This window comes from Lytechinus variegatus, chromosome 2 (genome assembly GCF_018143015.1).
Source record: "Lytechinus variegatus isolate NC3 chromosome 2, Lvar_3.0, whole genome shotgun sequence".
Taxonomy (NCBI): Eukaryota; Metazoa; Echinodermata; class Echinoidea; order Temnopleuroida; family Toxopneustidae; genus Lytechinus; species Lytechinus variegatus.
The window spans coordinates 44,856,996-44,880,537 of NC_054741.1; the positions used below are offsets into that span (position 1 = coordinate 44,856,996).

At 37.7% G+C, this 23,542-nt stretch overlaps 1 protein-coding gene across 1 annotated transcript; it reads left to right on the forward strand.

Moving 5' to 3' along the window:
* Positions 1-3,900: 3,900 nt before the first annotated feature.
* Positions 3,901-22,511, forward strand: LOC121408134 (adenylate cyclase type 2-like). The gene is made up of 6 exons (XM_041599459.1): positions 3,901-4,384; positions 8,658-8,777; positions 10,213-10,362; positions 13,558-13,733; positions 21,834-21,918; positions 22,115-22,511. Exons 1-6 carry the CDS (start codon positions 4,205-4,207, stop codon positions 22,178-22,180), a joined length of 777 nt encoding a protein of 258 aa, XP_041455393.1. The 5' UTR covers positions 3,901-4,204; the 3' UTR covers positions 22,181-22,511.
* The last annotated feature ends 1,031 nt before the right edge of the window (positions 22,512-23,542 follow it).

A 23,542-nucleotide genomic window follows, 5' to 3' on the forward strand; every position in this document is an offset into this window, starting at 1 on the left:
AGTCATCACATAGCATAGGTTTGTTGTTGAAAAGTAGACTGAAAACGTAGCCTATAGACTGCCCAGTGGGCAATTAATCTTTGCTGAAATCATTTATTTATCAGCAGAGATATAATGAAGGGGAAAATATGTTGTTTGGAAGATTTAATATCATGCAAAATGCAGGAAACATCAATAAAGTAGGCATATCGTTTGCACACCTTAGCCATATGGTGAAAATAAACCCAAAACGCACGATTTCTATGTGCGCACCATATTGAAAAGGGGGCTGAAATCACAGTCTATAATGTCATTTCCAATTACTGGCATATATTTTCTAAAAGTAAAGATATAGATTAAGTGAATAATATTATGCTTGAGAGGAAATATATTAAAGACAATACACTAAAAAAGAAAATAAATTTTTGAATCGATTTTCGACAATTTTTGAAGCAAGAAATCTCCGAAACTAATGATATGCAAATTTCATTACGTAATTTGCACATGTAAACAATAATTTCTGTTTGTGAAATTTTGCATATCGCTTGTGCACTACTTGAACAATATATTTTGAAAGTTTCATACAAAACAAGCATGGTTTGGCTGAGATAGTCTCCCTTGACCACATGCTATGTGTAGAATGTCTAAAAAATGGTGAAATAGGGCCATTTTGTAGTGACGTCATATATTACGTCATTTCGGAGGGAAGACCACGGATAGAACCCGGCAGCAATGCATTTTTGTAAACTTCAGGGTCCATGCCATCCAGCTATGGGGTCATTTGCTTGTCCGGCTTTCGGTTGAATAAATCTCCTGGGCTGCCGGACTATATCCGGCTCGGTGTAAAAATGGCAGAGGTAAAAATGGCAGAATCTCTGACTCATGCTTTGGACAAGTTGTCTAGCGTAGTCCTGGGGAAGTTCTGTCCATTCCTCCTGCAGAGCTTGGATCAATGTTTGCCAATTGGTACATGTAGGAGGCTGTTCCCTTGATCTCACCAGTCTGCCAAGTTCATCCCTCAGATGCCTAATGGGATTGAGGTCCGGAGAGCATGCACACCATGGGATGACGTCAATGTCCTGCTCCTGAAGGAAGTTGGTGGTGAACCGTGCTGTATGGGGTCTTGCATTGTCCTGTTGAAACAATGTGATGCCAGGATGTGCCTGCAGGGAAGGGAGCAGATGGGGTCTTAATACTTCATCAATATAGCACTGAGATGTCAGATTACCTGCCAGGATAACCAGATGAGTCATATGGTTGGCTGATATGCCTGCCCACACCATCACAGAAGGTCCACACCACCGATCAACTTCACAAATGCAACATTCTGCATATCGCTCTCCTGCTCTGCGCCACACACGCTCCCGTCCATCACTTGTATTGACGCAGAATCTGGATTCATCTGAAAACAATACTGCATTCCATTGTCTTCTGGTCCAGCTGCTATGCTCTCTGCACCACCTCAGTCTATTCCTTCTATGGATAGCGGTCAACTCCTGACCTCTGCAAGGCCGTCTTGATACCAAGTCCTGCTCCCTCAAACGACGTCTCACAGTATCAGCACTGATAGGGTAAACATTTTGGCAGCTGTTTGGTTAGCTAGATGAAAACGATCTCAAAGATGTCGAAGGAGAATCCACCTGTCCTGATTAGGGGTTGTGACCCAAGGCCTTCCCCTTCTTTGTCTGTCACTTTCAGTTCCAGTTTCCTGATACCGTGTGGCCAGTTGAGAAATTGCTCTGTGCGAACAACCAACACGTCTTGCAATTGCTTGATGACTTTCACCTGCCTCAAGCATTCCAATGGCCTTTAATCGTTGTTCATGTGTCAGACGTGGCATGATTTTCCTGATGGAAGCTTGCTTAGACCAGAGTAAAGTACTGTCAAGTCTAAACAAGCTAATTGATTTCATTCTGAGAATTTGCATAATCGGAAGGAGAGCACACTCATGAACATCATTTTTGACAAAACAGGTGTTCACTTTGACATATTGGTTGCTAAAAAATGTCCATTCAGTGGCCATTTTTGCTTGGTGGAAAGTGCTTTTGTGTGGGACTTTTGATTCAGAGACAAAGATGCTATGCATGTCAAGTATTTCTTTGTTATGAAGATATTCAATTGCTTATGTGCATGTGATTAGCAAGGGGTATTGTAGCACACCTGTATACAAAAATTGTTTATATTAATGCCGTGAATTTTTGTGTGCGGCCTTTGACAGGGGTGGGTACTTTATTTTGCTGTCCAGTTAATGTCTCAACTTGAGCTTTAAGGCATGTTGCAAACAGGTCAATCTCTAGCTGACCATAGATATCACACAATGTCCATTCTAGTTGGTCAGTAAAAGTATGTGATTTGCTGTCTGCAATAGTATTCTTCACACCTGGCAAATGACTAGCTGAGACCAAAATATCCCTCTCAGTGCACCAGCTCATAAAAACCTTAGCAAGTTCATTACATGATGAGGATTTTATTCCTCCATAATTGTTTATATAGGCAACTGCCGTGATATCTGACTGTAGGGACACATGTAAGATCGATAGCCAAAAAGGCTGCCTTAAACTCTAGATAGTTTCTCATTATTTTGCGCTCTAATCTCTTCTTGAGCATTCCATCGTCTGCCCAAATGACTGAACCATCAGATGCACCCCATCCTAAGCCAGAGGCATCACTTGTGATGTGCATAGTCGGGGCTTCCTTAGAGACACTTGAATTTGAGGACTGAATGTTCAAGATCCACCACCTCAAGTCATCCTTAACAGCACTTGACACAGTCATAATGCGATCATAGTGACCTTTATTTAGCTTAAGAGTTCTCTGTTTCTCTCAAGCTCTCGATAATGTAACTGACTAAATTGAACTCCGGGAAGCTCCGTGAGATGTTCGGCTAGGCGACGGTCAATAGCTGCAATAAGCTTCCCAATCACTGTTGATACAAAAATATTTTAACAGGGCCAAAAAATAGTAATTGAGAACACATGTTGGCAATTTCGTGAGCAAGACTCTCTGTCAGCCTTACATTCATGCTTAGAGATATCAGTACAAAACCCAGAAATACATTTCTTGTGCAGGCTTCAGGATTGACTTTTGGGGGTGGATGACGAAGCCAAGGTCAGATGATTGAGCTGTGTCTCTTACAGCTTCTAGTGCTGCTATAGTTTGTTGAATGCTTTCACCTCATTCAAACTGCCGGTGATCACGAGCATTGAGATGTTCGGCTAGGCGACAGTCAATCAAACTGCACAGTACAGCAACAGAAATGACTCCAAAATCTCCACAAAATATGAATACTTACAGTTACTAGCCACAAAACATGATCTCACCCCCACTTTGCTATGATCATGACAATCCAAACATCATTACTGCACGCAACTCCATTAAATTGAATTGAAAACATCACAAGCGAAGCTCAATTTTAGTGAAGTACCAACTACTAGTATAACATAGAAGGCAGCACAAGGCTGTGTGTTGCTGCCCTCTGCATTCGAAGATGTACAGCACGATATCAAAATAGCAGATAGGTGAAAGACATTGACTGCTCAGAACGATGCCCCCAAAATAATTGATAATACTTCATCCAACCTCAAAATAATGAAACATGAAAGGTGAGGATGTATTTATGCTAAATATGTTTGTGAAAAGATGTTATGTAATTATTTACATCCGATGAACCCAGATTTTAAAGCATTCTTGGTACAATGGCAGATACATTAATTTTGACTAACTCGAGTATGTGACATCACTATAATGCATAAAAAGTGCGTATTGATTATGTTCTTTTGTCGATAGTTACTGATATCTTTTAAGATATTTTTAGCGATATATTGACAAAGAATTTGTTCATTGATAACAGCCCTAATAGTCATCTGATTTTCTTATTTACACGATTACTGGATGTGTTTATTTGGATCCCACCCTCTGTCCCTTTGCCTTGCGTGATGTCACGACTTTGAGGGCTCATTGGCAGGAAGTATATAGTGTGACCTTTGCTCTCATGGGGGTAACTGAGGTCGATATGCATGGCTTGGTTCCCCGGTGGTGGTGCTACTGCGCATCAAATTTGTGAATTGCTTATTCAGGAGCGAGACATTAGAAATAGTAAGCAGATTAAATAGACACATCCAGTTATCTTGTAAATAAGACAATCTAAGAAAATCAGCTACCGTAAGTATTTTCATAATTTGTGAAGATTTTTTTGTCTTGCTTTTCATATTTGTTTCCTTAGTTCATGCTCCTCCATGATGCCTCATTCAAGTACTACATGCTCTGTGTCTTCATAGTTTTTATTTGTCTGGTCATCTCACAACTACTTACACAACCAAAGCACCCTCTATTGTTTGCTGTATTCAGTACATCATGTCTAATACTTCTATTTCTTATACTTATTGCAATGGCGCAGTATATGAAGGTAAGATCATTTTGAAACATAATATTAATATATAATCTATGCTTCAGATAGCAAAACATTTAGAGATAAAGTTCTAATTTTCTACTGTAAATCCAAATTTTGATATAATTTCACACAGATTTTATTTGTGCAGAGGAGGTTGGCAAATGATGGGAATGATGATGATGATGGTGGTTGTGGTGGAGGTGGTTGTGTTGGCGGTTTTGATCATCATGATGATTACATTGATGGTGAGGATGATGATGACGATAATAATGGTGATGGCAGATGATGATGATGACTTTATACTACCTAAATTCTCCTCTGTTGAACTGTTGAATTTCGTGTGGAAATTTGTTTATTTTTATGGCTTTCATATCAATGCTCATGTATATTGTGTGCTGGACGACATTTACTAATTTCTCGGAGTCTTTTCATGAATATAACTTGATTATATGCAACACTGCATTGTTCTGTCATGTACATGTAAGTGCTTTTCTCCATCATTTTTTGTCTCACCTGAAAGAAGTTTGGCAGAGACCTACATGCAGTAATCTCTTTTCCTGTTGGTCTGTTAGTTCGTTGGTCTCTTAAAAAATGTTAGTTTTTGTCTCACCTGCGAAGCAAAGTGAGACTATAGGCGCCGCTTTTCCGGCGGCGGCGGCGTCAACATCAAATCTTAACCTGAGGTTAAGTTTTTGAAATGATGTCATAACTTAGAAAGTATATGGACCTAGTTAATAAAACTTGGCCATAAGGTTAATCAAGTATTACTGAACATCCTATTAGAGTTTCATGTCACATGACCAAGGTCAAAGGTCATTTAGGGTCAATGAACTTAGACCATGTTGGAGGAATCAACATCGAAATCTTAACCTGAGGTTAAGTTTTTGAAATGTCATCATAACTTAGAAAATATATGGACCTAGTTCATGAAACTTGGACATAAGGTTAATCAAGTATCACTGAACATCCTGCATCAGTTTCAAGTCACATGACCAAGGTCAAAGGTCATTTAGGGTCAATGAACTTTGGCCGAATTGGGGATATCTGTTGAATTCCCATCATAACTTTGAAAGTTTATGGATCTGATTCATGAAACTTGGATATAATAGTAATCAAGCATCACTGAAAATTTTGTGCAAGTTTCAGGTCTCATGATTAAGGTCAAATGTCATTTCGGGTCAATGAACTTTGGCCGAATCTGGGGTATCTGTTGAATTACCATCATAACTTTGAAAGTTTATTGGTCTAGTTCATTAAACTTGGACATTAGAGTAATCAAGTATCACTTAACATCCTGTGCGCGTTTCAGGTCACATGACCAAGGTCAAAGGTCAATGAACTTTGGCCGAATTGGGTGTATCTGTTGAATTACCATCGTAACTTTGAAAGTTTATGGATCTGATTCATGAAACTTGTACATAAGAGTAATCAAGTATCACTGAACATCCTGTTCGAGTTTCAGGTCACATGATAAAGGTCATGTAAGGTCAATGAACTTTGGCCATGTTGGGGTTTTTTGTTGAATAATCATCTCTGTAAGTTTATTGGTCTAGTTCATAAAAAAGGGAAATAAGAGTAACCATGTATCACTGAACATCTTGTGCGAGTTAGAGTAGTATTCAAAGTGAGCACTGCTGCTATATTGAACCGCGTGATGCAGGTGAAACGGCCAGAGGCATTCCACTTGTTGTTCCACTTGCTCTCATTTCTTTAATTTTGCATTAATTATGTTCATACTTGTTACATGTGATCCTTGGGCAATACCACATGTGACCCCATGAAAATATTGGGGCAAAAGTCATCTAGGGGTCAAATGGTAGAGGTCATGTCCATCCTTTTTTTTTAATGTTTTCTTCAACTTGCTCTCATTTCTTTATTTTTGCATCAATTTTGATCACACTTGATTGAAATGATCCTTGGTTAATACCACTTGTATGTTGTTGAGAAAGGTGGGGTCAAGGTCATCTAGGGGTCAAAAGGTCAAGTTTTATTCAACTTGATCTCATTTCTTTATTTCTGCATCAATTATGTTCACACTTGGAACATATAATCCCTTTGTAATACCACATGTGTGTCCATTAGGATAATGAGGACCAATGTCATCTAGGGGTTAAAAGGTCAAATGATATGAGGTAATGTGTATCTTTTTTTAGCTCATCCGGCCCGAAGGGCCAGGCGTCTGTCATTTTCCACAATTTTAAAGTGCTTCTTCTTCGTCATTTCAAGTCCGATTTCAATTCTGTTTACTTCATATGATAGCACTAGGTGGGAGATTCAAAACATCTACACAGAATTTTGAAACTCATTAAATATGCTAATTTATGCGCATTTTTCAAAATTCACAAAAAAAATGCTTCTTTATTTATTTACCCATTTTGATTTGCTTACCCATTTTGATTTGCTTGCTTCCATCTGGTAGAACTTTATGAGGCTTTCCAAACTTTTACACAGAATTTTGAAATTATGAGTAGAAAATTTGTTATACTCCCGTATTGAAGGGACGTTTTATGGTATCATGCTCGGTGTCCGTCCGTCTGTCCGTCCATTTCCTTGTTCATTTTTCTTGTAAACGCGTTGAACTCACCTAAGCTCATATAATTTGGTATATATAATACTAGCATGGATCCAAGGAAGCCTTTTGATTTTGAGGTCAAAAGGTCAAGGTCAAAGTGACTTTTTTTTTCATTGTACCCTTCTGCAGTCCTAGTAAACGCGATAACTTAAGTTGAACTTAACCTAGGCTCATACAATTTGGTGTGTATGATACTAGCATGGATCCCAGGAGGTCAAAAGTTCAAAGGTCAAGGTCACAGTGACCTATTTTCATTGTACCCTTCTGCAGTCCTTGTAAAGGTGATAACTTAGGCTGAACTTGACCTAGGCTCATATAATTTGGTGTGTATGATACTAGCATGGATCTCAGGAAGCCCATTTGTTTTGAGGTCAAAAGGTCAAAGGTTGAGGTCACAGTGACCTATTTTCATCATACTCTTCTGCAGTCCTTGTAAACACGATAACTTAAGTTGAACTTAACCTAGGGTCCTATAATTTGGTGTGTATGATACTAGCATGGATCCCAGGAGGTCAAAAGGTCAAGGTCACAGTGACCTATTTTCATTGTACCCTTCTTCAGTCCTTGTAAACGTGATAACTTCGGTTGAATTTGACCTGGGCTCATATAATTTGGTGTGTATAATACTAGCATGGATCCCCGGGGGGGCCACTTCCATTCACGAGTGGATACCATGCGCGACCATGGGGTCTCGAAAAGCACCCTAAACACGTAATTTCCATAATCTGAAAATGCACCCCTTAACAAGTATTGGCGTGTGAAACCCTACCCTTAACAAGTATTGGAAACAAAACGATACTCTTGGCAAATATTCCCTGAAATGAACCCCTAAACAAGTACAGGAATGTTTAACTGTTACGGGTCCTTCGGTCGTCGGCTTAACCTTATTTGGTTTAGTATACGACCCCACCTTCTACACCTCGCGCAAATCGGACTCTAAACACGAAGTTTTGGGGCAAAGAGGACATCCTTTTTTAAACATTTTAATTTTGTTTTATCATCCCCGCAAATTCGACCCTAAACACGTAATTTTCCTAGCGAAATAGATACCCTTTTTTCATTATTTTCGTGTTTTTGACACCCTTATCACGTTACGTACGTAACGTGCCCTATCGTGAAAAAGACATCCTTTTTACGTGTTTTTTTGGTCGCGCATGGTATCCACTCGCCAATGTAAGTGGCCCCCCCCCGGGCATGGATCCCATCAAGCCTATCGATTTAGAGGTCAAAAAGTCAAAGGTCAAGATCACAGTGAAATGTTTTCATCTTATCCTTCTGAAGTACTGGTTAATGCGTTAACTTTAGTTGAACTTAACCTACGCTCATGTAGTTTGGTGTGTATGATTATATGATACTAGCATAGATCCTAGCAATTCTATTGATTTTGAGGTCAGAAGGTCAAAGGTGAAGTCACCATTTTCCACTTTTCTTGCTTGACCAATCTATTCATTTTCCGCATTACAGACGGGCGTATTATGTGCTCGCCTTAGCGACACTCTTGTTATACTAATTTATGCGAAACTGCATATTTTTTAAATTCACATAAAATGCTTCTTCTTTATTTTCAAGAAATAATCAGACTGTAGTAAATTATTAGTCCCAAGAGTTGTATAGCCATCAATTATGAACAATGATTACCTCTTTGCTGTTACGTTCAGTTTTATATATAACTATACTAATAGTGATAATTGGAAAAAAAATTTTGCTTTGACACAGTGTCATCCTAAGCTTTCTTTGATGTGGCTAGAGAGACTTCTCCAAGCTCGATGGTGGTTACGAAGGTTGATGGCCGGTATCGCCATGGTTACACTACTCCTTATCTCAATCATCAATGTGGTATGCATCTCGCATCTGTCCTTGATATGAAACCGCTACACGTAGTTATGTGATATATCACAGAGAAGATACATCACAAAATTTCATGTGTTCCCATTATCTTTTTGTAGAAAGATGTTTAGAGATAATCATGAAAACAAGTGAAGTATTATATATGAAAGAAATTGGCTTACAGGAGATGTACAATTATAGCTTGTGCCTACCCTGGAATATAATCAATAAAATGAGTGTGATATCAAGTATATACTATCTGATTCATGTAGATAAGATTTGCAGTGTCCCAGGGAATTATTTGTAATCTTCATATAACAAATTGAATGCAAACAGAGAAAATACACTATACTCAAACCTAAAATCCCTAACTTAGCTTTCATAGAATACAATGAATTATATATATCACATGATAGAGGAAAATTGTAATTGGTCATTCATGAATCATTATATGCACATTTTCAGACCTTACTGTGATCATCAAAATGTAGCACTCAATACTTCAATAATCCTAATTTATGTCATATTTCTCTGAGAGATGAAATGATATGCTTTCATTTGATATGCAATTCTTAGTATTTCTATCGGTATTATGCAAACAACTTCAAATTAATGGATATCTTATTGTACTCGGGTATAATTACTTTCATTTTTTTCTTGCCTACATAGCAGAGCAGGACTGATTGGCGCCGCTTTTCCAGCGGCTGGGTCATCAGCATCAAATCTTGACCGAAAGGTTAAGTTTTTGAAATGTCATAACTTAAAAAAATATATGGGCCTAGTTAATGAAACTTGAAATAATGGATATCAGGTATTACTGATTTATCTTACTGATTACTTATTATCCTGCCAGAGTTTTAGGTCACATGACCAATGTCAAAGGTCATTAAGGGTCAATGAACTTAGACCATGTTGGCGGAATCAACATCAAAATCTTATCCAAAGGTCAAGTTTTTTAAGTGTCATCATAACTTTTAAACTATGGATCTGGTTCATGAAACTTGAACATAAGAGTAATCAAGTATCACTGAACATTCTTTATGAGTGTCAGGTCACATGACCCAAGTTGATGAACTTTGCCCAGGTTGGGGGTATTTGCCATCACAAGTTTATAGATCTATTTCATGAAATGTTTAATCAAGTATCACTGGTTGTCTTGCACTATTCTTCGGCCACACGGTCAAGGTCAAATGTCATTTAGGGTCAATGAACATAGTATTTTATCATCCTATAAATGGTGTTTTTTGTTAATGATTATATTATAGTCGTTTTCAAAGTCGGCACTGCTGCTATATTGTATCGCGTAATGTAGGCGAGAGTGCCAGAGGCGCTCCACTTATTTTCAGTAGCAGTATTATCATATTTTTCTGCAAAGTGTTATTATAATGTGATTAATTTGAAATTATTCGTCGGTATCCTACTCCTTATCATTTTTTGTTTTCAGGTAGAGTGTAGGACTGTCCCAGAATGCTCCGCCAATCAGACAGCATCTAACAAACCTCATAGTATCTACCAGATCTCAGCAAACCCATCAACCTCACCATTTATCAATAGCTCCACTTCAAATGATAAATTTATATGCAGCCTACCTGTAGTAAGTTCAAATAATTTGAGACATTATTTCAATTTTCAGACACAAATAATAACAAAAAATATTTGATATCATAATAGCTTTTATGCATGGTTGTAGGTGAATTTTCAATTGATACCTGCAGGTGATACTCAACAAAGGTAAGTCCTTTCCCAGATCTTGGCTTAATGATATGCAATTATTGCAATTTCTTTTTTCCCAAGTGACAATAAGTAGTAATCAGGCATTTATTTGATTTGATTAATGTTGTTAGGTTTATACTATGATGCTTAAAGAATGTAAAACTCACCTTTTAAATTCTCAACATAACTGCAAAATCACATTAGTTATGTTTGATTATTAATTTTATTCCTTAGTCCAGTGAGCCCCCTTTGGTGCCAGATAATTATTGTGCAGTGTAGTATGCATGCAGTAATAGTGGCTGTCCCTTTAATTCAGTGCACTGGCAAACACATGCTGAATGGATGAGTCGCTTTCAATTTTTTTTAACGAAATAATACAATGTGGCAGTGTCCACACTTTCTAAAAATAAGATGATGTGTAGCCCCCCCCCCCTTACTCGTTTTGGAATCTTCCAAAATTATCCTCTAACTTGGTAAGACCTAGTTTTGGATCAACACATTTTTTGTCTCCCCTGAATGATTTTCAGTAGAGAACTGGCAATTAACTTTTCCTGTTGGTCTGCTAAAAAAATTCAAAGCTTTTGTTCAACTTGCTTTCATTTATTCTTTTCTGCATGAATTATGTTCATACTTTGATACATATGACCCTTGGGTAATTACACATCTATGCCCATAAGAATTACTGGGCCAAAGGACATCTAGGTGTCAAATGATATGAGGTTATGTTCATAGTTTTTTTTTTAAGTTTTTGTTCAGCTTGCCATCATTTCTATTTTCTGCATCAATTTTTATCACACTTGATTCAAAGGATCCTTGGGTAATACCACATGTGTGTTGTTGAGGATGATGAGACAAAGGTCATCTTGGGGTCAAATGTCAAGTTTTTGTTCAACTTTCATTTTTAGCTTATCCCGCCAGAAGGGCAAGATGAGCTTATGCCGTGGCGTGGCGTCTGTCGTTCGTCGTCCATCGTCCGTTGTCCGTCCACAATTTCAAAATGCTACTACTTCGCCATTTTAAGTCCGATTTCAATTCTGTTTGCTTTATATGATAGCACTAGATGGGGGATTCAAAACTTCTACACAGAATTTTGAAATTCATTAAATATGCCAATTTATGCGAACTTTTCAAAATTCGCAAAAAATGCTTCTTTATTTGTTGACCGATTTTTAATTTTTTGCTTCCATCTGGTAGAGCTTTATGAGGTACACCAAACTTTTACACAGAATTTTAAAATTTTGACCAGAATAATTTTTATGCTAATTTATGCGAAATTAATTTATGCATATTTTTGAAAATTCACATAAAATGCTTCTTTTTTATTTGTCGACCTTTTTTTTTTCTTCCATCTGGTAGAACTTTATGAGGTTCACCAAACTTCTACACAGAATTTTGAAATTTTCAGTAGAAAATTACTTATGCTTATTTATGCGAAATTTATTCAGAAATCACATAAAATGCCTCTTCTTTATTTGTTGACAGATTTTGATTTTTTTTTCTTCCATCTGGTAGAGCTGCATGAGGTTCACCAAACTTGTACACAAATTTTGAAATTTTGTCTGGAAAATTATTTATTCTAATTTATGCAAAATTTATTCATAAATCACAAAAAAAATGTTTTGTCTTCTTCATTTGTTGATCAATTTCAATTTTGTTTGCTTTATATGATAACTCGAGGTGGTGATACAAAATTTCAACATAGAATTTTGAAACTCATTAAATATGCTAATTTATTCATATATTTTAAAAACTCACAAAAATTACTTATTTATTTGTTGATTGATTTTGGTTATTTTTGTTCCATCTGAGAGCTACATTAGGTTCACCAAGGTTCTACACAGAGTTAAGAAACTGACTAGATAATTATTAATACTTAATTCATATGAAATTTATTCATAGATCACAAAAAATGCTTCTATATCATTTCTTCATCAATTTCAATTCTATGTCCTCAATTTATGTCACCGATATAATTCACTACAGTGTCAACTGGGCTGAAATTAAAATTGTGTTGAATTTTGTTACGAGATGCCAGATGAGATCCACATCATTGATGTGCTAGTTTTTGTTTCTATATTGGTTATGTTCACATGTGGTACCTATGATCCTTGGGTAATACCACATGTGTGTTGTTGAGGATGATGGGACAAATCACAAATTCACAAAGGTCATCTCGAGGTCAAATGGTCAAGTTTTTGTTCAACTTTCATTTTTTTAATTTCTACATTGGTTATGTTCACACTTGGTACCTATGATCCTTGGGTAATGCCACATGTGTGTCCATGAGGATGATGGGGGCAAAGGTCATCAGGGGTCAAGAGGTAATAATGATGTGGTCATGTCCATCCGTTTCGAAGTTTTTTGTGCAGCTTGTTCTCATTCCTTTATTTTTGCATTAATTTTGATCACATAATCAGTGGGTAATACCATGTGTGTGTTGCTGAGGATGATGGGGTCAAAGGTCATTAAAGGGTCAATAGTTCAAGTTTTTCTAATTGCTGTCATTTCTTTATTTCTGCATCAATTGTGTTTACACTTGGTATAAATTATCCTTGGGTAATGCCACATGTGTTCATGAGGATGACGGTTTTAAGGTCATCTAGGGGTCAAAAGGTCAAATGATCGAGGTCATGCCCATCATTTTTTTTCAAGTTTTTGTTCAACTTGTTCTCACTTCTGCATCAATTATGTTTAGATTCATTACAAATGATCTTTGGGTAATACCACGAGTGTTCTTCAGGATAATAAGATCAAAGGTCATCTAGGGGTCAAAAGATCCTAGTGCTTATTTGATTGATCTCAAAATCAGGCAAGACGCGTTGCTTGTGAACCATCTTGTTTTTATTGTTTTTGTTTTTGCTTTTTTTTACATATTAGCTTTAACTTGGTAATTGTTTCCAATGAAAGTCCATGTTCTGGCCAGATTTTTGTGAAAATTATTTTTCTACATCTCGAGAAGACTTAAAATGTTCCAATGAAGAATGCTCAATCCAAATTGAATTCTACTCCAAGTAGTCACATGATGTGTATAGTCAGGAGAATGTCTGATGACACCTTCTTTTATTCTTTTGTGTAGATATACCCTTTGTGTAGTATGCTAGCATTGCAGACCTGTCTACTGTTCCTTCAAGTTGGTGTTAGTGTTAAAGCCTTCATCATGATACTGGGACTGGTGTCAAACTCAGTAGTCTTACACTACACTCATTATTCCGTGTTTGACTGTGCTGATATGACAATGTACCACAGAGAAGGGTAAGCACTCAAGTGTTAAGTGGTTGTACCATCTTCTCATTTACAGTCAGACGGCAGGTCCCAAGAAAGTGGCTTCTTTCATCCAAGTAATATTCATGACGTGAGATGTTTTGCATATTTAATGAGCTTGATGCGGACCAAAACACCTCTTTTCATTTGGTCATTGCTGCTCTAATTGTGCATCGAATTCCATGAATTTGGTATCATTGTAAAGGAGAAGAATCCTTCTTTCAGGTCATGTGTTTGAATTAATTCAAATATTTTGTAATGTAGGTTAAAATTTTGATCTAAAATATGCCACAAAATAATTATTTTCACCTGACAGAAGCTGTTATTTTCACACTTCATCTTTGTTTGAGCCCAAATGATTTTTAGATCATGATAAAGCTGAATATGTATGATTTAAAATGATATAGGTCTCAAAATAAGAATCGGGTCAAGATCACACTTTTCATTTGCCAAGTACATAAAGCAGTTTGAAAACAAGAATACTGCACTCTGATTGGTCAAAAAGACCACACACTGGCAAATTCCAACGGATCCAGTGCCTGGGTTCGTGGGAAGGTCACACTTCCCATGTTGTAATCTCCTCAAATACCCCGCGCCTGTCGTTCTGTGAATCTTATCCAGCCAATCAGAACTTTGGATTTCATGCAAGTACAAAATTTCAGAAATCTCGTCTTGTACCTTGGTGGGAAAAGTGTGATCTTGACCCGATTAAAAGGTGCCGCATATCAAGAGTGGCATTGTGAGAAAGTACAGAAGTTCAGCTTTATGATGATATAGATATCATTGAGGCTCAAAATAAAAAGTTTGGCACAATTTGCAAAGGAAACAGAGGAAGAAAATTCAGTTTTGAGGCACATTTTCAGGCCAGAAATTTACTTATTTAACAAAATATTGTATACAAAATAAATGACCAATATGAAAGAGTAATATTTACTCTATCTGATGGTGCAATAACATTTCATTTAACTTGGTAAATTCTTAGAGAAAGAAAATCTCACGAATCACGAGATTTTGCAAGGAGGAGAATTCAGCCACGAGATGATTTGGATGAATCTGGCCTTTTTGCTCATTAGCATAGGGACCTGCGGTCTGACTGTTTATTTTCATCAAATCTTCCCAGTTATTGGATGTTTGAGTTGGTATAATTTTTTTCTACAGAGAGCAAGCAGTGCGTATAGATTGAGGTACTCCAGACTGCCTGCCATGAGACTCACTCCACATACATATAGACTATGTGACATTACATTTCATGATTTATGTATAACAGCTGATTCACAGACACCATTTATGACTGTGTTTTGACCAGACTAGGTGGTCAGCATTCTTGGGGATTAGTCTATGGATCTAGACACTACAGGGGGCTGCCGATGTCACCCATCCCTTTTCCATATTTTGACTATTCATGTGAGAAATTTTGGAGCCCCATTGAGGCAAAATGGCATCTTTACTACATATACTAAAGCCACTTTTATTTTCTTGAAACCACCCGGAGAGTAAAGAGAAGGATTTCCATCTACCTTTCTGTACTCCACACAGTAATGCATTACAATGTGTGAAATTTTGATAGAAATGCCTCTTTTTCACAATTTGAGCTCCCTGTATGGGGTAGGCTTTGATGCACCAGCCACTCTCCACATGACTGTAATGTGTAAAGTTGTGTCTCTTTCCTTTTTCCAAGGGAAACATACAAATTAAATTAAATGAATTAAAGTGCAATTTTGCTCCAATTGTGATTCCAGAAGACGATATTTCTGAATATAAGTCAAGTATGTAAATGGGTGACGTAACTTTAAAAAGGTGCCTGTGAAGACAGTCTTTAATATTCCAGAATAATATTTTGAGCAAATATCTCCTCATTAAGTTGCAAGAGAACAATTGAAATAAAAGCTGCTTTACTAAAATATGTGTTAAATCTACTTCTAGGACATTTGCATCATATTAATTTCATGCCCATTCTTATTCTACTTGCTTGCTCGCATCTCTATGCTCTTCTTTTCCTCTCTTCTCTTCCTTTCTCTTTTCTTAAGCCCCATTTACACATTCAAAGATGCATCACAGATCTCAGTCCATGGTGATTCGGGGTCCCAAATCAATATTTTTCCTAAGCCTGAGTTGAGTTTAAGAAATGGTGTTCGATCGATGTCATCGAGCGCCGGTGCAGATTTTGCAAAATTGGTGTGCACATCAAAATAAACAGAAATGTCCAACTTGACAACTACTTACTTGATTTGTATTCCCCCCAAAATGAAACCAATTGTGTAATTATGATGCCTATTCACCATTAATTTGATGTTTATTTCGATCATAATTCGAGTCTTACTCGTCTGCTCGTGCCGAGATAATTTATGCACGATGAATTCATGAATGGAAGTCATCGATCGTGTAGTGCATGCGCTGTACTGTGCTTTAATCAAACCAGAAAATAGCAGGAAAATTGATGGGATCAACGTAAAATAAACCTTGCTATCATGAACAATATTAATATCATGACCATAGAACAATATTTAATCGTAATACTTAACAATAATTTGCAAATGATAATCATTATTATAAAACGGGTTCAAGGATGTAGCCAATGGTGAGTGCGTATTCAAGTCACATGTTCATGCTTTAATTGTGCGCAACCTCCCAGTCGTGCATTTTTCGTGCAGCACTGTGCATTTTTTGTGCAGCATTAGTTCCAATAGTACGTAAAAACTGATACGCGTTCAGTAAAAGAGGCTGGCTAGGATTTTGACCCGCTTACTTAGGCGCGCATAGTAGATACGCCTGTGATGTCATAATTGACAGTCTTGTGATCTCTTTGTCTGTGCGATCGTACACAAGTTGGAGGGATTTGAACAAGATTTCAATTAAAAACAATCATTTTGCCGACCCGTTTTATAAAACAATGCACATTTTAAGATTTGTGATGTTAGTGACGATGCGAGCAACTCTCGGGCATTCACAATATTATGCAAAAGCACTCGGCGCAAGCGCCTCTTGCTTTCGCATAATTGTAAATACCCTCGAGTGTGCTGCATCGTCATAACACACTCATAAATGTGCATTAATTGTATATTATTTAGAGCTTGATTTAAAACGTTTGTATTTCGTTTCAAGTTTCAATGACGGATATCACATGACGATCGACTTGAGTGAGTGCACTTGTCAAAAAAAATTATCACGTCAGGGATCAGGATTGATTCTCGAACATTGTCAACATGCAGAAACTCTTTCCAAGATCGTAATATCACCATATAATAACATTTTACATGACAAAACAGAGAAAATTGCGTTGGATATTTTTTTCCATCAATTTGAAACTAGTTTGTGCCCAACTTTGGGCTCTGATTTTCATGAATGGAAAATATGTCCTACGTCAACTTGAACAAACGTGCATGCTCATTGTGCTTCTTTTTCTTGGACCTAGCTAGCTCTGGAGACGTCCAGGCCAGAGATATATTGCCAGTATAATACTATTAATACTTCCATATGAACATGACATACTTTGCTGACATCGTCAATATTTTTAATATGGCCATAAAATCTTATTAAATCGTAATTATTTAACAACCAATAATTTATGAATTTAGAACTCGATCCGAGACATTCATTTATTTCGATCGCATGCTATTGTCTTGTGTCTATAATTTAAAAAATATGGATTATCATATCAGGATAAATTCTCGAGCATCATCATTTCTCATATTCCACAATCTTTCCTCACAATCGTTATATCAGCATTGAATACTAATTCAAATGACCATCCAGAGAAAATTATGTATTCCCATAAATTTGGAGCTCATTTTGGATCCAACTACACAATCTCAGGCAAGTTACAGTGCTCCCGCTGGTTGCACTTGTTTGCTGGCGCTGGCCAGCACACCTGTCATTTCGGGTGAGTGTACAGGGCTGTGGGAAGGGCTGGTGTGTGCAAGTCTGGACCGTGAATGCTAGTTGACCGAAAATCATTCGGATCGACTCTGCGTGATTGATGTCTTTGATATTGTTTCATTTTAAACTTATGTGTTGTCATCTGCAAATATCATTGATGATATTTTGGGAAGAATTCTGCATTGGTCCCCGGCTATTTTTTGTGTTTTGTGGTCATCGAAAATACAAACTTTGCTCTGTCATCTGCTTATGCAACGCTCGATCACCCGGCCAGCGCATACCGTCAGTGCATGCAATGCGTGCGTAGCGCATCGACGTGACGGCTGGAGCGAAAAAAAAATTGACACAATTTTCCCTGCCGCGCCTTCAAAATTTGATGCTTCATTGTTCGATCGAATTAAAGCTGTCGCAAACCGGTTTTCAAAATAATCGATATGACTCAGGCTTAATTTTTCCACTATATACCGGCGTCGGATTCAACTGGGTATTCACTTGGAAATGTTTGGGAAAGTGCAGTTCCTAAAAACAAGTTAGCACTAGGGATCTGCTTGATAAGCTACTGGGATACATGGCCATGAACACAGTGTATTAGGAATATTAAAACAATGGAAAAAGTTCGCTCCCTGGATCCCAGGGAGGGGCCACTTACACTGACAAGTGGATGCCATGCGCGAAAAAAAATAACATGTAAAAAGGACGTCTTTTTTAAAGATAGGGCGCGTTAGAGTGAACACTATGTGTTTAGAATAGGCAATTTGCGCAAGGTGTGGGAGGCAATCTGTACTAATCCCAATGATGTAGGTAAAGGTAAAACCGATGACCGATGTCTGTGACATATCAATTGAAATATCGCTGTAATTGTTTAGGGGTTAAATTCAGGGAATACTTGCCAATATAGAATCATTTTGTTTCCAATACTTGTTAAGGGTCGGATTTCACATGCCAATTCTTGTTAAGAGATGCATTTTCAGAATAAAGAAAATACGTGCTTAGGGTGCTTTTCGAGACCCCATGATAGTGCATGGTATTCACTTGTCAAACTTAGGGATCCAAATGTCGTCCGTCCTTCACAAACCTTTGACACTTAACTCCGCAACCATAAGTCACTTTTCAACCAAACTTGGTTACCTGCAAGACTCTTTTATGACACCTAACTCTGCAAACGTAAGTTATTTTTCAACCAAACTTGGATGGTAGATGGACTTAGGGGACCTGCATATTATGCTGCAGTTGGAGGTCACATGGTAAGGTCAAAGGTCATTTTCAGGTCAACGTTAAAGTTTACATGTAATACTCTCTTATGACGCCTAACTCTGCAACCGCAAATCATTTTCCACCCAAACTTAGAGTTACGATGTAGTTAGGAGATCTGCATGTCATGCTGCAGTCACAGGTCACATTGTAAGGTCAAAGGTCATTTTCAGGTCAATGTTAAAGTTTTTGTGTAGGACTCTCTTTTGACACATAACTCTGCAACCGTAAATCACTTTTGAACCAAACTTGGATGGTAGATGTATGTTATTGTGTTGGAAGGTCACATGGTATGATCAAAGTTCATTTTAAGGTCAACATTAAAGTTTACATCTTCTATGACAAGTGTTATTCCATCCCAGTAATTTCACGATGAACTTTTGATACAATTCTAATGTGTGCCCTCGCAAATCACGATATTTCTGGTTATTTTCATAAGTGGGGTAGACACAAAATCTCTTATGCCTTGTTTGTCAAACCCTTTTTTTTTTGCTTGTCAAATTCCTCAGGAAAATGTGCCCCCCCCCTTCGAAATATCCTGGAACCGCCCCTGGAATTATGTACTTCGTACAATGCTCCCTTGTCAATGTCACAGGTCAGATTTGTGCCTACCTTGTGGTGGGGATCTTTTGACTGCAGTGTGTGGTCCACATGCCCACAGACTTTTGTAAACTTAAACAGAATAGTAATAATTAGGTTTTAGAAAACCTTTTTCACAGTAACTATTCTAACAAGGATTATACAACAAGGACATATAAACATATGAAGATATAAACAGATTTATACAATTTAATGATTAATGATGATGCTTAGGTATATCTTCTTCTCTGATTCTTGATTTCTCTGCTTGAGTGTCCTGACGATGAATATCCTTAGACCTTAGACCAATGATTCTGTCCAGTCCCGTCTCTTTAAGGTTTCAGTCACAACTCAGAGCGGCGACTGACTGATATGTAGCCTGCTCGGGCGCCGCTGGAATTTAGACATCACCGAACAATTTTCGTAGAAGTCGAACGGGCTGTAAAAATACTTAGTGGTGGCCGAGCAGTCCCCGTTACGAAAATCTCCCGTTTGATTCTCGACCGCACTTCGGACTGCAAACTGCGGTCGTATACCCCATTTTTCGTTTGCAAAATCTCAACAACATTTCCAACCCTGATAAACCCATCTTGGCCAGGTAATCCTCTTGTCTCAATTTCACCACCACGGTCCAGCTAAACGAGCGTTGAGCCAAGGACGAAATGATAAACAACAGCTGTGCTATTACGTAAGACTTGTCTGCCTGTAGAATGATCTTCGGAATGAAATTATTGTATTCGATTTTAATCACGTTTTCAAAGGCATATTACATTCAGACATCCAATACTAGTCCATTTTCAATTTCGAACGAAGAAAATCGACCTCGAAATAAGGAAAGTAAGCGAATAAAAATTACGGTATGCTTAGCATGCAAGGACCGCGATGCATCCCATATAGTTTCTGTCCGTCCAGCAAGAAAATATGGGATGCATGCTGTTCACTCGCGCAATGATACAGTCTTAACGAAAGAAAGAATGGAAGGAAGGAAGGAAGAGAGAGAGAGAAAGAAAGAAAGGAAGAAAAAAGTTTCTATCAATGCGTGTATACATGGAACTCCATGCACTCACCAGAACTACACACATTGCAATCCATCGTGTGTGGCCCCCTGCTGTGACCGTTGATGCTGGGGTGTGTTATCTTCGGACCAAGGTCAAGAAACAGGTGTTTCTATACTTAAATTTCATGCTTGAGGGCAATAGGGTTTGTAGTACTGGGAGAAGAATATTGATGATAAGGGAAACTGGGGTATACTGCTCTTCAAAGCAAGATTTTAATCATGCCCGGTTGATTACCCATTACTCAAGGCCAAATCTGGGTCCAATCGGTGAACTTATCTGTTCGACGTCCTGGCAGTGATCGGTTGACGACCCTCGGAATCCCGGGCGGTCGGCCATCGGCTTATTTTTAGGTAATCGCTTGTCCGATCTTGAATTTGCCGCAAGGTCATCGGTCGATGGTCGACAGCTGTTGATCCAACGAGTTAAATTTTCGACCTAAATCGTTCGACGCCCCCCCTCCCCTTAACACTTTGCACGCAAAAAGATAGCGACACAAACTTTTTGACTATTTTCTTCAAAGTCTCGCACAGCTTTTTATACCAAATTTTGCGACACACGAGTATAGCATTGCGACGCCACATGACTTTTTACAAGACAATGTCATGCCGAAAAGGGTGATCATTATTTGTTCTTATTGGTCTGCTTAATAGATTTAGGGTTTAAGTTAGTTGTTATTGGTCTGTACTAATTTCCATTGTAAAAATCAAAGGAACACAAAGGAAAACATCTGGAAAAAAATTAATAATAATAATAATAATTATCGCTTGATATATAAAACGCTTTTTGCCTGAGGATACAAAGCGCTGCTATTATTACCCCGGCTTAAACTCGAGCTACCATCATCGGCGTTCAGTTCATGCAAGGAATACTCCTACTGGGTACCTATTCACCTCACCTGGGGTGAGTGCAGCACAGTGTAGATAAATTTCTTGCTGAAGGAAACCACACCATGGCTAGGATTCAAACCTACGACCCTTTGTTTCAAAGACGAGAGTCAAAACCACTAGACCACGATGCACCCACCCAAATTAGGTGTTAAATATGCAAATAATGTTTTTTTACAAATTGCATATTTTATTCATAATAAATGAAAATAGTTATTTTCAGAATTTTTTTTTATACTGGCTTGTAGTTTATGTAGTAAAGAATGTGTGTGCCAAATTTCAGCACGATTACGCGAACGGGGCCTCATGAAAGACCACCACCATTGTTGATGAGTCACCCTTTCAAAATGTCAGTAATAAAATAAATGTACATGTATACTGTATGTACCGAAAGAAAGATGAATAAATATTGTATCTTATGTTTTCTTTATCTGTTTTTATAGCTTTCATAATTATATTCCGACAAGAATCACAATGACAGCCCAGCTGGTTGTACTAGTCATCATGCTTGTTCTCATTCATAGAAGAGTAAGTGAAGGTTTGGTTATTAAATTATAACTTGACTACAATACAATAATTGGTTTTTGCCTTCTTATAATATTCTAAAAGGTTATATGCAAAGGACCGTAAAATACTCAGAACAAGATGATGAGATGCATACAATGTGTTCACTTGATATATTCATTTTTTTCTTTTTTAAAATGAATTTAAATGTCTCTTTCAGTTGTTATATGCCCATCCTAGACGGGACGTATTATGGTATCACGCCCGGTGTCTGTCCAACCGTTAACTCTTCCTTATAAACGCGATAACTTCAGTTTGACTTAACCTAGGCTCATATAATTTGGTATGTATGATGCTAGCATGGATCTCAGGAAGCCTATTGATTTTGAGGTCAATAGTTCATGGTCACAGTGACCTCCTTTCATTGTACCCTTCTGCAATCCTTGTAAACGTGATAACTTCACTTTAACTTAACTTAGGCTCATATAATTTGATGTGTATAATACTAGTATGGACCCCAGGAAGCCTAGTGATTTTCAGGTCCAAAAGTCAAGGTCACAGTGACATATTTCCATCTTACCCTTCTGCAGTCCTTGTAAACGCGAGAACTTCAGTTTAACTTGGTGTGTATGATACTAGCATAGATCCCAGCAATTCTATTGGTTTTGAGGTCAGAAGGTCAAAGGTGAGAAGTCACCACCTTCCACTTGTCTTGACCAATAACTCCATTTTCCGTGTTACATGCGGGCATATTATGTGCTGGCCTCAGCAACACTCTTGTTTTTCTTGGATTGATAATCAATTGAATTGCAAGAGCAGCTCATTTTTTAGCATTTAATATTTTATCCTCCTTTTTCCGCCACTCATGTACATGTATATAGATAGAGTACACAGCTCGTCTAGGGTTCCTGTGGCAGATGAAATATCGGGTCGAGAGGGAGGAAGTAGAAACAATGGAATCTCTCAATAAGGTCTTACTTGAGAACATGTTACCTAGTCATGTGGCACAGCATTTTGTCAAACAGAGAATGAAGAGTGATGTGAGTATACTTATACCCCCGCCAAACAAAGTTTGAAATGGGTATGTAGGAATCAATGTACGGTTGTTTGGTCGGGCAGTCGGTCGGATGGTCCATTGCACACATCGGTCCAAATGTGTTGCAATAGTAACGGTACATTATGGTAAAAACTAGGTTAAAAATGTGTGTTTCAAACTACTTCCTAATTTTTAACCAATTCTCCTGAAATTTGGCACACACATTGGTCTTGTGGTAAAGATGTGTGCAAGACATATTGTTTGCATGTGTTAGAAATTGTGTTGCCATTTTACAAGGAATTGTATGGCAAAATTGTGTAAAAATCTTTCGGTGCAAACTACTTAATTAGTTTTCAACCAATTCTCATGAAATTTGGCTCACACGAAGGGTCAGAAGTTAAGAAGTGCAAGACATATTTTTCACATTCGTTAGAAATTGTGTTGCCATGGTAACCATGTATTATGGCAAAAACCAAGGAAAACACATTGTGGATAGTAAGACTTCGCAGTTTTTGGCCAGTGCTCATGAAAGGTGGCACTAACATTGGTCTTTGGGTAGAAAACATGCAATTCCCGTTTTCAAATACTGTGTTTGAAATTGTTGCCATGGTA

What these genes read in the sequence shown, in the direction of transcription:
- LOC121408134 (XM_041599459.1), top strand. Translation starts at nt 4,205, where the DNA reads ATGCTCCTCCATGATGCCTCATTCAAGTACTACATGCTCTGTGTCTTC. An exon ending in CAATGGCGCAGTATATGAAG is followed by an intron (nt 4,385 to 8,657) that starts GTAAGATCATTT and finishes GCTTTGACACAG; the next exon opens with TGTCATCCTAAGCTTTCTTT. An exon ending in TTATATGCAGCCTACCTGTA is followed by an intron (nt 10,363 to 13,557) that starts GTAAGTTCAAAT and finishes TCTTTTGTGTAG; the next exon opens with ATATACCCTTTGTGTAGTAT.